Source organism: Nerophis ophidion, linkage group LG26 (assembly GCF_033978795.1).
Source record: "Nerophis ophidion isolate RoL-2023_Sa linkage group LG26, RoL_Noph_v1.0, whole genome shotgun sequence".
NCBI lineage: Eukaryota > Metazoa > Chordata > Actinopteri > Syngnathiformes > Syngnathidae > Nerophis > Nerophis ophidion.
In genome coordinates, this window is record NC_084636.1 from 39629727 (window position 1) to 39648277 (window position 18551).

At 40.3% G+C, this 18551-nt stretch overlaps 2 protein-coding genes across 3 annotated transcripts in view; both read left to right on the top strand.

The window, feature by feature from the left end:
- Positions 1 to 13950, top strand: part of LOC133543809 (bcl-2-related ovarian killer protein homolog A-like) — a 45140-nt gene extending 31190 nt beyond the window's left edge. The window contains exon 4 of the mRNA XM_061888608.1: positions 13849 to 13950. Within this exon, the coding sequence (XP_061744592.1) occupies positions 13849 to 13857 (9 nt within the window). The 3' untranslated portion in view covers positions 13858 to 13950. The remainder of the gene's footprint in view (positions 1 to 13848) is intronic.
- LOC133543808 (cysteine protease ATG4B) overlaps positions 1 to 18551 on the top strand; it is a 53492-nt gene that overhangs the window by 16112 nt on the left and 18829 nt on the right. Inside the window, exons 1-6 of one of the 2 annotated variants that reach the window (XM_061888605.1) lie at positions 4163 to 4254; positions 13849 to 13950; positions 14017 to 14088; positions 14150 to 14248; positions 14306 to 14407; positions 14474 to 14546. In XM_061888605.1, coding sequence (XP_061744589.1) covers positions 4245 to 4254; positions 13849 to 13950; positions 14017 to 14088; positions 14150 to 14248; positions 14306 to 14407; positions 14474 to 14546 — 458 coding nt within the window. In that variant the 5' untranslated portion in view covers positions 4163 to 4244. Of the gene's footprint in view, positions 1 to 4162; positions 4255 to 13848; positions 13951 to 14016; positions 14089 to 14149; positions 14249 to 14305; positions 14408 to 14473; positions 14547 to 18551 lie in introns of those variants that run through there. The other variant, XM_061888606.1, reaches the window with a different exon arrangement.

Genomic DNA, 18551 nt, shown 5'->3' on the forward strand with positions numbered 1-18551 from the left:
ATTAGTGCCCAAGGCATGGGTAACTTACACATCTGTGAAGGCACCATTAATGCTGAAAGGTACATACAGGTTTTGGAACAACATATGCTGCCGTCTAAGTGCCGTCTTTTTCATGGACACCCCTGCTTATTTCAGCAAGACAATGCCAAGCTACACTCAGCACGTGTTACAACAGCGTGGCTTCGTAAAAAAAAAAAGAGTGCGGGTACTTTCCTGGCCCGCCTGCAGTCCAGACCTGTCTCCCATCGAAAATGTGTGGCGCATTATGAAGTGTAAAATACGACAGCGGAGACCCCGGACTGTTGAACGACTGAAGCTCTACATAAAACAAGAATGGGAAAGAATTCCACTTTCAAAGCTCCAACGATTAGTTTCCTCAGTTCCCAAACGTTTATTGCGTGTTTGTTAAAAGAAAAGGTGATGTAACACAGTGGTGAACATGCCCTTTCCCAACTACTTTGGCACGTGTTGCAGCTATGAAATTCTAAGTTAATTATTATCTGCAAAAAAAATAAAGTTTATGAGTTTGAACATCAAATATGTTGTCTTTGTAGTGCATTCATTGAATATGGGTTGAAAAGGATTTGCAAATCATTGTATTCTGTTTATATTTACACCTAATACCATTTCCCAACTCATACGGAAACGGGGTTTGTACCATGAATTGATTGACATGGACCCTGACTTAAACGAGATGAAAAACCTATTGAGGTGTTACCATTTAATGGTCACTTGTACGGAATATGTACTGTACTGTGCAATCTACTAATAAAAGTTTCGATAAATCAAACCAACCTCTTACACACATGGAAGAGGGATGTGTACTATGGCTATGAGTTGTTGTTGTTTATTTATTTATTGTTGTTGTTTATTTATTTATTATTTATTTATTTATTTATTATTTATTTATTTATTTATTTATTTTTTCTTCCCCTAGGCCTCAGTCTGCACCCCCACTCCAGGGCCTAGGCTAAGACCGATTTTTAAATTTTATTTTAATCTTCTATTTTTTTCTTCCCCCCCCCCACACCCCCCTTGTTTACCTGTATGTCATCTTTTTTGTAAGGGGCGCTGGAAGCCGGCAGACCCGTCAGCGATCCTGTTCTGTCTCCCCGTAATGTTTGTCTGATCTTGAATGGGATTGTGCTGAAAATTGCAATTTTCCTGAAGGAACTCTCCTGATGGAATAAATAAAGTACTATCTAATCTAATCTAATCTAATCTATCAACCTCGTCGTGTCTGTGAGCGAGACACTTCACCCTTGCTCCTGATGGGTGGTGGTTAGGCAGCTCCCGCCATCAGTGTGTGAATGTGGAAGTAGTGTCAAAGCGCTTTGAGTACCATGAAGGTAGAAAAGCGCTATACAAGTATAACCTATTTAACATCTAACTTGCCAACCTTGAGACCTCCGAATTCGGGAGATGGGGGCGGGGTCGGGGTTTTGGGGGTTGAAATGCAGGCAGCATACGCCTTCCCCTTTCGAGCTGTCCTGGATGAAATTATTTTTTTCTTTCCAATCATTTTGGAACTTGCAAGCGTATTTCTGCTTCTTACTCGTCGTCGTCATGTCTTTTCTTGGTGCTTCGGCTTCGTCTCCTTCTTGTCGTGTGTGCAGTTGTGCACGGAGCTCCAAAAGCCGTAGATGGGATTGTAGCGTCCCGGAAGAGTTAGTGCTGCAAGGGGTTCTGGTTATTTCTTCTGTCGTGTTTATGTCTTGTTACGGTGGGGATGCGTGTGCTTGAAATTAACATTATCATTAAACCAGTTAAAAGATCATACAACTTGTCAGCATTTCTTGACATCTTCGAGTAAAGACGATCGTTAAACCCGTCCATCGCTACATTATGTGGAGGAAAAGCGGATGCCTGGACAACATGCGGCTGTTAAGGGGTGAAGGTTTCAGGTGAGAGAGGACATTAAAGGCAGTGGCTTCAAGGCATGTCCCCAACATTGTTGTCCGGGTGGAAATCGGGAGAATGGTTGCTCCGGGAGATTTTCGGGAGGGACACTGGAATTCTGGAGTCTCCCGTGAAAATCGGGAGGGTTGGCAAGTATGTTTAACATGCACAAAAAGTTTATTTCTTTTTGTTCCATAAAAAGCCTACCACGATTTTTAAGTTTGTTGTGGTTCTGTGTTGCCTGCACCAACATGGCGGCACAGGGGGGTATTTGCAACAATTACAGGGGCTTAAATTATGTACATCTGCTGTAAAGGACAATAATCATCCAAGTCGTGGTATCTCATAAAGTAAACCAAAATACGGGTGTTGAATGAGAATAAAACAAAAGTTATGACATAAGTTTTTTGTGGTTCTGTGTTGCCTGCACCAACATGGCGGCACAGGGGGGTATTTGCAACAATTACAGGGGCTTAAAATATGTATATCTGCTGTAAAGGACAATAATCATCCAAGTCGTGGCATCTCATAAAGTAAACCAAAATACGGGTGTTTAATTTAAAATAAAACAAAAGTTATGACATAAGTTTTTTGTGGTCCTGTGTTGCCTGCACCAACATGGCGGCACAGGGGGGTATTTGCAACAATTACAGGGGCTTATAATATGTACATCTACTGTAAAGGACAATAATCATCCAAGTTGTGGCATCTCATAAAGTAAACCAAAATACGGGTGTTGAATGAGAATAAAACAAAAGTTATGACATAAGTTTTTTGTGGTCCTGTGTTGCCTGCACCAACATGGCGGCACAGAGGGGTATTTGCAACAATTACAGGGGCTTAAATTATGTATATCTGCTGTAAAGGACAATAATCACCCAAGTCGTGGCATCTCATAAAGTACACCAAAATACGGGTGTTGAATGAGAATAAAACAAAAGTTATGACATAAGTTTTTTGTGGTTCTGTGTTGCCTGCACCAACATGGCGGCACAGGGGGGTATTTGCAACAATTACAGGGGCTTAAATTATGTATATCTGCTGTAAAGGACAATAATCATCCAAGTTGTGGCATCTTATAAAGTAAACCAAAATACGGGTGTTGAATGAGAATAAAACAAAAGTTATGACATAAGTTTTTTGTGGTTCTGTGTTGCCTGCACCAACATGGCGGCACAGGGGGGTATTTGCAACAATTACAGGGGCTTAAATTATGTATATCTGCTGTAAAGGACAATAATCATCCAAGTCGTGGCATCTCATAAAGTAAACCAAAATACGGGTGTTGAATGAGAATAAAACAAAAGTTATGACATAAGTTTTTTGTGGTTCTGTGTTGCCTGCACCAACATGGCGGCACAGGGGGGTATTTGCAACAATTACAGGGGCTTAAATTATGTACATCTGCTGTAAAGGACAATAATCATCCAAGTCGTGGCATCTCATAAAGTAAACCAAAATACGGGTGTTGAAGGAGAATAAAACAAAAGTTATGACAAGTTTTTTGTGGTTCTGTGTTGCCTGCACCAACATGGCGGCACAGGGGGGTATTTGCAACAATTACAGGGGCTTAAATTATGTATATCTGCTGTAAAGGACAATAATCATCCAAGTCGTGGCATCTCATAAAGTAAACCAAAATACGGGTGTTTAATTTAGAATAAAACAAAAGTTATGACATAAGTTTTTTGTGGTCCTGTGTTGCCTGCACCAACATGGCGGCAGGGGGGGGGCAAAGGCGGTATTTGCAACAATGACAGGGGCTTGAATTATATCTGCTGCAAAGGAAATTAATCTTCCAAGACATGTAATCTCATAAAGTAAACCAAAATACGAGTGTTGAATGAGAATAAACAAAAGTTAATACATAAGTTTGTTGGGGTTCTGTGTTGCCTGCACCAACATGGCGGCACAGGGGAGGTGGAAAAAGACAAAGACGGTATTTGCAACAATTACAGAGGCTTAATTTATGTCTGCTGCAAATGACAATAATCATCCAAGTCCTGTCATCTCATAAAGTAAACCAAAATACGGGTGTTGAATGAGAATAAAACAAAAGTTTGGACATAAGTGAACCCGGATGCATTAGTCTGAGTACCGCACCTCTTGCACATGCGTGCTGACGTCGCCCTGGTCACGCCGTGATAGCGCCACCTTGCGCTGCGCTTCATTTTCACACCCTCCCTTGTTTTCCACGTGACGCACACGTCACCTCTTTTTTGATTGGTTACTACAAGCCGTTATCCCGCCCCTTCCGCGACTTCCGCCGCAGCACTCGCTCCTTATTGGCTGGAGCGCGTCAGAGTGCAGAGAACAACAAACAAGTCTGCGGCGAGACGGTCGGGATGGACGCAGGTAGGCGAGACTTTAACACCCTTGTGTCTTTCTAAAAACTACGCGGCAACAATTAGTAATGCCAAAAAAAAAAAACATCTCCCGCCGACAAAACGGTGTTAAACGGAAGCCACATTCCTTTGGAGCCTCGTTGGCGTTAGCTTGCTAAAGTGATGACCGAAGCTAGCGTGCTAATTACGCTAGCTTGTTGTTGCTATTCTTCAACAATCTCCATGCTTGCGTGTGTTATTGTGCCGCGCTGTGTTCAAGTTATGTACATTGTGTTTAAACCACTCACAATAAGTCGTCTGGTCAGATTGTTTATGCTAATTGACGTCTTTGCTCAGTCATCATCACCATCAGGTGATTGGCACTTCTCGCAATGCATGACGGGAGACTAAAGTTGCCCCCCCCTCTGCCAAATTACACTTTAGAATGGAGCGAAAAACTAATGATGGTTACAAAAGTGGTTTTCAAATAGAAGCAAAGTGGTACGAAACAGTACTGTGCAAACATCTAATAAAGTAAACATAAGTTGTCAACAAAGAGCATAAAAGATATCAAAGCCCTCACATGATAATTGGGGGAACATTAACTAATAGTCCATCCATCCATTTTCTACCACTTATTCCCTTCAGAGTCGCGGGGGCTGCTGGAGTCCCGTGAAAAACCGTCCGACCCGAACTCTGATAACCAAAGTTCCTTGGGTGAATAATGTAAACTCACTTCACCGGTATGTTTTAGCGCTTCCATAGCGAGTCTACTGACACATATAAGTAAGAACTTTACACTACTTTATATTAGAAATGGTAACAGCGGAGGATGAATGTTCCATAACGAGAAGATAGAGAAATAAAAAGTTTATCGGCTATGGTCTACAATGGCAGACGCCCGCAAATTTTCAGGATTTATACAGATCCCAAATACACATCAGCAGGTACCAGAAGGTAAGAAAAGTTGTTTTTTGCCTAATATTATGAAACTAAACGCCAGATTTGTCCGTTAATAGGTGCTATTTTGCGGTCCTTGACCACGAACCATAATGATACTTGTATGTTGAAGCACAATTCTTCTGTCAAATTACACTTTAGAACGGAGCGAAAAACTAATGGTGATGGTTACAAAATAAGTTTTCAAAGAGAACCATTGTGTTTTGGATCAAAATGAAGCAGGTGGCATGAAACAGTACTGTGCAAACATCTAATAAAGTAAACATAAGTTGTCAACAAAGAGCATAAAAGATATCAAAGCCCTCACATGATAATTGGGGGAACATTAACTAATAGTCCATCCATCCATTTCCTACCACTTATTCCCTTCAGGGTTGTGGGGGGCGCTGGAGTTCCGTGAAAAACCGTCCGACCCGAACTATGATAACCAAAGTTCCTTGGCTGAATAATGTAAACTCACTTCACCGGTATGTTTTAGCGCTTCCATAGCGAGTCTACTGACACATATAAGTAAGAACTTTACACTACTTTATATTAGAAATGGTAACAGCGGAGGATGAATGTTCCATAACGAGAAGATAAAGAAAAAAATAAGTTAATCGACTATGGACTATAATGGCAGACGCGCGCACATTTTCAGGATTTATACAGATCCCAAATACACATCAGCAGGTACCGGAAGGTAAGAAAAGTTGTTTTTTGCCTAATATTATGAAACTAAATGCCAGATTTGTCCGTTAATAGGTGCTATTTTGCGGTCCTTGTACACGAACCATAATAATACTTGTATGTTGAAGCACAATTCTTCTGTCAAATTACACTTTAGAACGGAGCGAAAAACTAAAGGTGATGGTTACAAAATAGGTTTTCAAAGAGAACCATCGTGTTTTGGATCAAAATGAAGCAGGTGGCATGAAACAGTACTGTGCAAACATCTAATAAAGTAAACATAAGTTGTCAACAAAGAGCATAAAAGATATCAAAGCCCTCACATGATAATTGGGGGAACATTAACTAATAGTCCATCCATCCATTTTCTACCACTTATTCCCTTCGGGGTCGCGGGGGGCGCTGGAGTCCCGTGAAAAACCGTCCGACCCGAACTCTGATAACCAAAGTTCCTTGGCTGAATAATGTAAACTCACTTCACCGGTATGTTTTAGCGCTTCCATAGCGAGTCTACTGACACATATAAGTAAGAACTTTACACTACTTTATATTAGTAATGGCAACAGCGGAGAATGAATGTCCCATTAGGAGAAGATAAAGAAAAAAATAAGTTTATCGACTATGGACTATAATGGCAGACGCGCGCACATTTTCAGGATTTATACAGATCCCAAATACACATCAGCAGGTACCAGAAGGTAAGAAAAGTAGTTTTTGCCTAATATTATGAAACCAAATGCCAGATTTGTCCGTTAATAGGTGCTATTTTGCGGTCCTTGACCACGAACCATAATAATACTTGTATGTTGAAGCACAATTCTTCTGTCAAATTACACTTTTAGAACGGAGCGAAAAACTAATGGTGATGGTTACAAAAGAGGTTTTCAAAGAGAACCATCGTGTTTTGGATCAAAATGAAGCAGGTGGCATGAAACAGTACTGTGCAAACATCTAATAAAGTAAACATAAGTTGTCAACAAAGAGCATAAAAGATATCAAAGCCCTCACATGATAATTGGGGGAACATTAACTAATAGTCCATCCATCCATTTTCTACCACTTATTCCCTTCAGGGTCGCGGGGGGCGCTGGAGTCCCGTGAAAAAACGTCCAACCCGAACTCTGATAACCAAAGTTCTTTGGGTGAATAACGTAAACTCACTGCACCGGTATGTTTTAGCGCTTCCATAGCGAGTCTACTGACACATATAAGTAAGAACTTTACACTACTTTATATTAGAAATGGCAACAGCGGAGAATGAATGTCCCATTACGAGAAGATAAAGAAAAAAATTAATTTATCGACTATGGACTATAATGGCAGATGCGCGCACATTTTCAGGATTTATACAGATCCCAAATACACATCAGCAGGTACCAGAAGGTAAGAAAAGTAGTTTTTTGCCTAATATTATGAAACTAAAAGCCAGATTTGTCCGTTAATAGGTGCTATTTTGCGGTCCTTGTACACGAACCGTAATAATACTTGTATGTTGAAGCTCAATTCTTCTGTCAAATTACACTTTAGAACGGTGCGAAAAACTAAAGGTGATGGTTACAAAATAAGTTTTCAAAGAAAACCATTGTGGTTTGGGTCAAAATGAAGCAAAGTGGTATGAAACAGTACTGTGCAAACATCTAATAAAGTAAACATAAGTTGTCAACAAAGAGCATAAAAGATATCAAAGCCCTCACATGATAATTGGATGAACATTAACTAATAGTCCATCCATTTATTTTCTACCAATTTTTCCCTTCGGGGTCCCGGGGGGCGCTGGAGTCCCGTGAAAAACCGTCCGACCGGAACTCTGATAACCAAAGTTCCTTGGGTGAATAATGTAAACTCACTACACCGGTATGTTTTAGCGCTTCCATAGCGAGTCTACTGACACATATAAGTAAGAACTTTACACTACTTTATATAAGAAATGGCAACAGCGGAGGATGAATGTCCCATTACGAGAAGATAAAGAAAAAAATAAGTTTATCGACTATGGACTATAATGGCAGACTCGCGCACATTTTCAGGATTTATACAGATCCCAAATACACATCAGCAGGTACCAGAAGGTAAGAAAAGTTGTTTTTGCCTAATAGTATGAAACTAAACGCCAGATTTGTCCGTTAATAGGTGCTATTTTGCGGTCCTTGACCACGAACCATAATAATACTTGTATGTTGAAGCACAATTCTTCCGACAAATTACACTTTAGAACGGAGCGAAAAACTAATGGTGATGGTTACAAAATAGGTTTTCAAAGAGAACCATCGTGTTTTGGAGCAAAATGAAGCAGGTGGCATGAAACAGTACTGTGCAAACATCTAATAAAGTAAACATAAGTTGTCAACAAAGAGCATAAAAGATATCAAAGCCCTCACATGATAATTGGAGGAACATTAACTAATAGTCCATCCATCCATTTTCTACCACTTATTCCCTTCAGGGTCGCGGGGGCTGCTGGAGTCCCGTGAAAAACCGTCCGACCCGAACTCTGATAACCAAAGTTCCTTGGGTGAATAATGTAAACTCACTGCACCGGTATGTTTTAGCGCTTCCATAGCGAGTCTACTGACACATATAAGTAAGAACTTTACACTACTTTATATTAGAAATAGCAACAGCGGAGGATGAATGTCCCATTATGAGAAGATAGAGAAAAAAAAAGTTTATCGGCTATGGACTACAACGGCAGACGCCCGCAAATTTTCAGGATTTATACAAATCCCAAATACACATCAGCAGGTACCAGAAGGTAAGAAAAGTTGTTTTTTGCCTAATATTATGAAACTAAAAGCCAGATTTGTCCATTAATAGGTGCTATTTTGCGGTCCTTGACCACGAACCATAATAATGCTTGTATGTCGAAGCACAATTCTTCTGTCAAATTACACTTTAGAACGGAGCGAAAAACTAATGGTGATGGTTACAAAATAGGTTTTCAAAGAGAACCATCGTGTTTTGGATCAAAATGAAGCAGGTGGCATGAAACAGTACTGTGCAAACATCTAAGAAAGTAAACATAAGTTGTCAACAAAGAGCATAAAAGATATCAAAGCCCTCACATGATAATTGGGGCAACATTAACTAATAGTCCATCCATCCATTCATTTTCTACCACTTATTCCCTTCAGGGTCGCGGGGGCTGCTGGAGTCCCGTGAAAAACCGTCCGACCTGAACTCTGATAACCAAAGTTCCTTGGGTGAATAATGTAAACTCACTGCACCGGTATGTTTTAGCGCTTCCATAGCAAGTCTACTGACACATATAAGTAAGAACTTTACACTACTTTATATTAGAAATGGCAACAGCGGAGAATGAATGTCCCATTAGGAGAAGATAAAGAAAAAAATAAGTTTATCGACAATGGACTATAATGGCAGACGCGCGCACATTTTCAGGATTTATACAGATCCCAAATACACATCAGCAGGTACCAGAAGGTAAGAAAAGTTGTTTTTTGCCTAATATTATGAAACTAAAAGCCAGATTTGTCCGTTAATAGGTGCTATTTTGCGGTCCTTGACCACGAACCATAATAATACTTGTACGTTGAAGCACAATTCTTCTGTCAAATTACACTTTAGAACGGAGCGAAAAACTAAAGGTGATGGTTACAAAATAGGTTTTCAAAGAGAACCATCGTGTTTTGGATCAAAATGAAGCAGGTGGCATGAAACAGTACTGTGCAAACATCTAAGAAAGTAAACATAAGTTGTCAACAAAGAGCATAAAAGATATCAAAGCCCTCACATGATAATTGGGGGAACATTAACTAATAGTCCATCCATCCATTCATTTTCTACCACTTATTACCTTCGGGGTCGCGGGGGCGCTGGAGTCCCGTGAAAAACCGTCCGACCCAAACTCTGATAACCAAAGTTCTTTGGGTGAATAATGTAAACTCACTGCACCGGTATGTTTTAGCGCTTCCATAGCGAGTCTACTGACACATATAAGTAAGAACTTTACACTACTTTATATTAGAAATGGCAACAGCGGAGAATGAATGTCCCATTATGAGAAAATAAAGAAAAAAATAAGTATCGACTATGGACTATAATGGCAGACGCGCGCACATTTTCAGGATTTATACAGATCCCAAATACACATCAGCAGGTACCAGAAGGTAAGAAAAGTAGTTTTTTGCCTAATATTATGAAACTAAAAGCCAGATTTGTCCGTTAATAGGTGCTATTTTGCGGTCCTTGACCACGAACCGTAATAATACTTGTATGTTGAAGCACAATTCTTCTGTCAAATTACACTTTAGAACAGAGCGAAAAACTAATGGTGATGGTTACAAAATAGGTTTTCAAAGAAAACCATTGTGGTTTGAGTCAAAATGAAGCAAAGTGGTATGAAACAGTACTGTGCAAACATCTAAGAAAGTAACCATAAGTTGTCAACAAAGAGCATAAAATATATCAAAGCCCTCACATGATAATTGGAGGAACATTAACTAATAGTCCATCCATTTATTTTCTACCAATTTTTCCCTTCGGGGTCGCTGGAGTCCCGTGAAAAACCGTCCGACCGGAACTCTGATAACCAATGTTCTTTGGGTGAATAATGTAAACTCACTACACCGGTATGTTTTAGTGCTTCCATAGCGATTCTTCTGACACATTTAAATAAGAACTTTTCACTACTTTATATTAGAAATGGTAACAGCGGAGGATGAATGTCCCATAACGAGAAGATAGAGAGAAAAAAAAGTTTATCGACTATGGTGTTAGCCCGGACTACAATGGCAGATGCGCGCAAATTTTCAGGATTTATACAGATCCCAAATACACATCAGCGGATACCAGAAGGTAAGAAACCTTGTTTTTGCATAATATTGTGAACCAAAACGCCAGATGTGTCCGTTAATAGGTGCCATTTTGCGGTTCTTATACACGAACCATAATAATACCGCATGTTGAAGCACAATTCTTCTGTCAAATTACACTTTAGAACGGAGCGAAAAACTAATGGTGATGGTTACAAAAGTGGTTTTCAAAGAGAACCACTGTGTTTTGGGTCAAAATGAAGCAAAGTGGTATGAAACAGTACTGTGCAAACATCTAAGAAAGTAAACATAAGTTGTCAACAAAGAGTATAAGAAATAACAAAACCCTCACTTGACAGTTGGAGGCTTTTGCAAGGAAACATTAACTAATAGTCTCTCTTTTTAAGACTGATGGCTCATTAAATTTAAAAGGTTGTTCATCAAGCTTCTCCCTTTCAACATCCTTTTAGTTCAATCTCAGCATTATTTTTTACTGCTTTATGTGTGTTCCTGAAGGGCTTTTAGGGAAAATTAAGTCTCTTTATCATTAAATCAATATATCAATTTATAGTTCTAAGTTTTAGCGACTTCGAACTGTGTTCAGCAAGTTTGTTTTCAGGAAAATAGGTATTGATCCAATAATATTTTTAAAGGAAACCGATTAATTTTATGGATGCTAAAAAACATTGGCTTTAAGAATAGCCGACCTTACATGAAGTTCATCAGGACCTTCAACTTACTCAAGTTGCCGTCAGCTACGGTGGCTGAGAAGGGTCACAGAAAATGCAAACATGACAGAACAATGTCATCAATTACAACACAACAATTTTCAGCTACAGCACGATTGCAAAAGCCCCAACACAACTCTAAGCCACAGCTGAAGTAACAGTGGGGCAAGTTTCATCGACAGACCAAGTAGCTGAGGAAAAAAAAGATTGAAAACGGTGTAATGAATGTAGTATTTTAGTATTGTTAAAAAAATAAAAACAGTTATTTACGACTGAAAATGTTGTCACACTTAACTTACTTTTCCAACTTTGTTCATTACATTGTTCTTAACTTTCTACCTCAGCCATTCCGTTGTGTTTTGTATTGTGTTGTTTTGGCTTTAGGTTGTTGTGTTACGGCCTTTGCATTTGTTGTGGCTTTTCTTGGCTCCCGCTGGTGTTTATTCAAATGAAAGTACCGTCTTTTTCGGACCAATGCGCACTTAAAATTGTTTTATTTTGTCAAAAATCGACAGTGCGCCTTATAAATAATTAATTTTGGTTGTGCTTACCAACCTCGAAGCAGTTTTATTTGGTGATATCGTTTTGTCGCTCAGCCCCACTTTACATATTAACAACAGGGTATCCCACAGTTCAGGCATCTATTTGTGGTGGTGTAGTCTGGTTGGGGTGGGGGGGGCAGCGGCGGCGGCGATGACCAAGAAGAACGAGGAGTTGGAATATAATTACAACACTTTATGTACATATTTATATACTTATTTATATAATATTTACATATTTATATAATATGTAACTACAAGCTCCATTCACAGACAGTCCCATTGCTTTTATGAGCAGTCGAGCGAGTCAAAAGCCGGAAAAAATATATATATATATTAAAAAAATTTCATTTTAATTTTTTTTTATTTGTCCATCCATCATCCATCCATCATCTTCCGCTTTTCCGAGGTCGGGTCGCGGGGGCAACAACCTAAGCAGGGAAACCCAGACTTCCCTATCTCCAGCCACTTCGTCTAGCTCTTCCCGGGGGATCCCGAGGCGTTCCCAGGCCAGCCGGGAGACATAGTCTTCCCAACGTGTCCTGGGTCTTCCCCGTGGCCTCCTACTGGTTGGACGTGCCCTAAACACATCCCTAGGGAGGCGTTCGGGTGGCATCCTGACCAGATGCCCGAACCACCTCATCTGGCTCCTCTCCATGTGGAGGAGCAGCGGCTTTACTTTTGAGTTCCTCCCGGATGACAGAGCTTCTCACCCTATCTCTAAGGGAGAGACCCGCCACACGGCGGAGGAAACTCATTTCGGCCGCTTGTGCCCGTGATCTTATCCTTTCGGTCATGACCATAGGTGAGGATGAGAACGTAGATCGACCGGTAAATTGAGAGCTTTGCCTTCCGGCTCAGCTCCTTCTTCACCACAATGGATTTATTTGTGGCGGCCGTAATTCTTTCGTGGCGGGCCAACACAAAGAAATGAATGTGTGGGAAACCCTGAACAATCAACTACAGACTTGCCAAATGCTGTAATAAATTAAGCAGAGACCCCAAAAGGGACAAGTGGTAGAAAATGAATGGATGGATGGATGGATGGAGTTGAGCACATGTCATCATGTGGCCCCACTTTTAACTCTTTTTTTATTTTTTAAATGCTTATTGCAAATGCTTACTCACAGTAAGTCATTAATTTGAATTTGTAAGCCATTATTTTTGTATCTCAGGTAACTAGGACTGTTTTGTTTTTACTTTACGGAAAAAATATGGAAATATAAATCGTATATCGCCATTCAGCAAATAGAGCGGAAAACAACCAAAAGTTGTAGGCTTGAAGGCTTCTTCATGCGACGAAGCCGGCCTACTTCACCACAGTCTGTAGCCTATTGCCACCCAGGCTGTGGTGGTGGAGACGTGATGGCGACAGGCCGAGATACACCGATCCTTACACCCACCCACCCCATTCCCCGGTCCCCTCCCCCTGGAGAGTCACCACCATAACTTAACACATTTTCTGGGGCAAACACTGCATATATATATATGTATGTGTGTGTGTGTGTGTGTGTGTGTGTGTGTGTGTGTGTGTATGCATGCATGCTGGAATTTTAATTTTCCTGAAGGAATCAATAAAGTACTATCTATCTATCTATCTTCATGAGGACACATTGTGCTCACTCAGTGCCTGTTTAATGCTACTATGGCTCTTGGGTAAAAACTGTTTTTTAGTCTATTTGTGCCCGCTTTTACCACCCTATAGCGTCTGCCCGAGGCTAGCAGTTCTAGGTGGCAGTGCCCAGGCTGAAATGGGTCTTTCAGGATGCTCTGTGCTATCCTGAGACAGCAGGAGCTGTACAGGTCAGCCAGGCGAGGGGGCAACCGATGATCTTCTGGGCGGTCTTTACGACCTTCTGGAGCGCCTTTCTCTCTGCGAACCCCACTTCCAACACTAATTGACTTCCCGTTTAAAAAGAATTCCACCACATTTCATGCCTGTTTTCCTCTCTTGCAGCTACGTTGACGTACGACACGCTTCGCTTTGGTGAGTTTGAGGATTTCCCCGAGACCTCAGACCCCGTGTGGATCTTAGGAAAACAGTACAGCGCCCTCACAGGTAGGGGTCACATTTATTTTTTTACTTTTCCAAATTCAACAATTTTCTTATTTTGAATTCACGTAGAGAAAGATGACATCCTGTCCGATGTCACCTCGCGGCTTTGGTTCACATACAGAAAAAACTTCCCTCCGATCGGTGAGTGAAAAGCGGAGCGTTCTTCCAAAGTTCAGTTTTAAAAAGTCAGCTTTGAGCGCAGGTGGGACAGGACCCACGTCGGACACCGGGTGGGGCTGCATGCTGCGGTGTGGACAGATGATCCTCGGCGAGGCGCTGATGTGTCGACATTTGGGAAGAGGTAATTCATCTCCTCCAGCAAGTAGACTGAGCCGCTTTTAATTCCCCGTCCTCTCAGACTGGCGGTGGTCGGCGGGGGAGAAGCAGAGGGAAGAATACCTCAGCATCCTCAACGCCTTCATCGACAAGAAGGACAGCTACTATTCCATCCATCAGATTGGTGAGTGGTCACACGTGGTCGCTGCCAGAAAGATGCTTTTCTTACTGGGATGTGTGAATTCTGCAGCCCAGATGGGAGTGGGAGAGGGGAAGCCTATTGGACAGTGGTATGGACCAAACACAGTCGCCCAGGTTCTAAAGTAAGTACCGACTGGACGTGCTCAGCGGTCCGGTCCAAGGTCAAAAATGAAAGCAAAGTCATTCCCGCACTATAGAGCGCACCGTTATATAAGCCGCACGCACTAAGGAAATGTTGTCACCCCATACACTGTATTTTTCGGAGTATACGTCGAAAATGCATAATAAAGAAGGGAAAAAACATATAAACGTCGCACTGGAGTATAAGTCGCATTTTTGGGGGAAATTTATTTGATAAAATCCAACACCAAGAATAGACATTTGAAAGGCAATTTAAAATAAATAAAGAATAGTGAACAACAGGCTGAATAAGTGTATGTTATATGAGGCATAAATAACCAACTGCTATGTTAACCTAACATATTATGGTAAGAGTCATTCAAATAACTATAACATATAGAACATGCTATACCTTTACCAAACAATCTGTCACTCATAATTGATAAATCCCATGAAGTCTTCTTCCTCGATGTCGCTACTAACAACTCTGCCAACTTCAAAGGTATGCGCCGCTTCCTATTGTCGTTTTCTGCTGCATATTTCACGACGTCCAGCTTGTAATCTGCAGTACATGATTTCCTTTTCGGTGCCATTTTTGTTCAGCCCTTCTCAGTTTTTATAAGTTACCACCAACGATGAAAGGACCCATTTTAATAGCTACGGCAGTAGCATATAGCAGTTAGCATTCCATGACCCACAATGCACTTCTGCCATGACCCTCCCCCGCCGAATTCTTATTGGTTGATGTGTGTTTGACGATTGCTGACATTTTCTTCGTTTCTTCCGCGAATGAGATGAATAATATTATTTGATATTTTACAGTAATGTGTTTGATAATTTCACACATGAGTCGCTCCGGAGTATATGTCGCACCCCCGGCCAAACTATGAAAAAAACTGCGACTTATAGTCCGAAAAATACGGTATTAGCCGCACCGGACGATTAGACTTGGTCTTTGACTTCCTTTTTATTGTCATTTAAATTTGAACTTTACATTATAGATAAGAGCAAACTTTTGTTGCATTCGTTTATGTTAGTGCAGGATGAAAAGCAATAAGGTGCAGATATAAATAAATAGATTACTGTGCAGGTAAACATATTGCACTTTTAAAGTTAAAGTACCAATGATTGTCACACACACTAGATGTGGTGAAATTTGTCCTCTGCATTTGACCCATCCTCTTGATCACCCCCTGGGAGGTGAGGGGAGCAGCGGGGCCGTGCCCGGGATTTATTTATGGTGATTTAACCCCCAATTCCAACCCTTGATGCTGAGTGCCAAGCAGAGAGCCAATGGGTCCCATTTTTATAGTCTTTGGTTTAAACTCCCAACCTACCGATCTCAGGGCGGACACTCTAACCACTAGGCCACTGAATAGGGTTTTGCATATCCATCCTAGTACCGGTATATGGATGTATGTTATATTGTCTTTATATTCCAGCCAATTCATCATAAACTCAACACGACGAGTTGAGTTGATACCAAAATGGATACATGGATGATACAGCAGAGGATTGGGAGAATGTCATGTGGTCAGATGAAACCAAAATAGAACTTTTTGGTATAAACTCAACTCGTCATGTTTGGAGGAAGAAGAATACTGAGTTGCATCCCAAGAACACCATACCTACTGTGAAGCATGGGGGTGGAAACATCATGCTTTGGGGCTGTTTTTCTGCTAAGGGGACAGGACGATTGATCCGTGTTAAGGAAAGAATGAATGGGGCCATGTATCGTGAGATTTTGAGCCAAAACCTGCTTCCATCAGTGAGAGCTTTGAATGGTTGACCAAATACTTATTTTCCACCATAATTTACAAACAAATTCTTTAAAATTCCGACAATGTGAATTCCTGGATTTTTTTTTCACATTCGGTCTCTCACAGTTGAAGTGTACCTATGATGAAAATGACAGACCTCTGTCATCATTTTAAGTGGGAGAACTTGCACAATCGCTGGCTGACTAAATACTTTTTTGCCCCACTGTACTTTTAGCAGTACCTGGCTTATGCAGCTATTAACATATTGAGCTGCTGCCTCGCCTCAGAGTTGGTGGAATGTAATTATAGATCATGAATCATGCCTCTCACCTGGATAGTACTAAGTTGTGGACAAAAAACGAGAAGTTGGTCAACTTTGACGTCCAAATTATACCTGGAGATGGCGAGAAAGACAGGAAAAGTCGCTTCTTTTACATACATTTTTTTTACCTGTGTGAAGATTATGATTATTTGTCCATCTAAACCAGGGGTGACAAAGTCATTTTAGATCGGGGGCCACATTGAGAAAATATACTCCCAAGTGGGACTGGCAAGATAACTTAAAAATAAAGTCAACTCCAGATTGTTTTCTTTGTTTAAAAATAGAACAAGCACATTCTGAAATTGTAAAAATCATAATGTTGTTTTTTGGTTGGTTTTTTTACACTTACATGTTGCAGTTAATAGTATTCTATCTTTTTTTGTCGTTATTTACATTTTTTGAATACATTATGTGATAATGGTCATCAGTCAACTCATTGGAGATAATTTTCAATCCATCAAGATAAAAAAAATTATATAAAAATCAAATTATAGGATGTTATTTATGTAGTTTGATCATTTTCCCCGACTGGTGCGTGAACATCATGTGGGTTATTTTACCATGAATTGATTAACGTGGTAAGTTGAAAAACTTATTGGGGTGTTACCATTTAGTGGTCAATGGTACAGAATATGTACTGTACTGTGCAATCTACTAATAAAAGTTTCAATCAATCAATTAATTTTTTTTACATACATGTATGTAGCATATTCTACAAAGAATTTCTATTGGGACATCTAGTGGACACATTTAGAATAGCATTTTTTTTTCCATTCAAAAATGTTGGCTAATTTTTATACTTAGCAAAGTCATCCCGCGGGCCGAATAAAACCTGTTCGCGACCGTGATCCGGCCCGCGGGCTGTACGTGTGACACCCCTGATCCAAACGGAAATATGCAAACATCCCATCAGTCGGCATCCCAGTGAGAGCAGACATTGTACAGTAAGTGATTGGTTTTATTATGTTCATAGTTTGTGTATCTTGTTTAGCATTTAGCAAAACTGCTACTTGCTGGATCTGTTTATTATAAAGCTTATAAAACATGTGGATCAGCTTCCCTATTTTCAGGCTCAAAAATATAAGGTTCTGGATCATCATTTGTTCCAAAGTAGTCTTTGTTGTCTCTCGTGAAGTCTGCCATGATTAGTAGTGTTGTTGTTGTTTAAGGAAATAGTGAACGTTGTGATGCGCCCCTGAAATGGATGTGCCGCCGTATTAGGGCTGGGTGATATGATCTTTTATTAATATCTCGATATTTTGAGGCCATGTCAGGATACACCATATATATCTGGATATTTTGCCTTAGCCTTGAATGAACACTTGATGCATATAATCACAGCAGTATGATGATTCTATGTGTCTACATTAAAACATTCTTCTTCATACTGTATTAATATATGCTACTTTTAAACTTTCATGTAGAGAGGGAAACCACAACTAAAAGTGTATTTACTAAACAGTTATTAAGCAGTTGCACAAACATTCATGTCATTTCCAAAACAGAAAGTGCAAGATTGTCAGAGACATTTTAAAACAAGCTATTAGTGCACTTTTATGCATGATGTCACTAAGATGACATATCCAAACAACACTCAATTTAAGTGCACTTTTTGTCCAGAACGCCACTACAATAGTTTAAAACAAATAAAGTGCACTTTTGTGCATGATGTCACACAAGATATTTCAATAAGTGTAAAATGAAAATGAGCTGCATAATAGGAAATCAAATAGTGTTCGTCCTTCGCTATGTGGTAGGTTCCTGCGGATGTTATCTCCTGTTGATGGGGAAATAGTTGCTTTGGCATTTTGTGGGTGTGGCACCGGTCAGAGTTGTTGACATGCGGCGGTTCAAGCACTCCTTATTCTCTCGCGGGTGACTTTTCAAATGATGCTAAAATTTAGCAGTAATGCTATTTTTTTGCC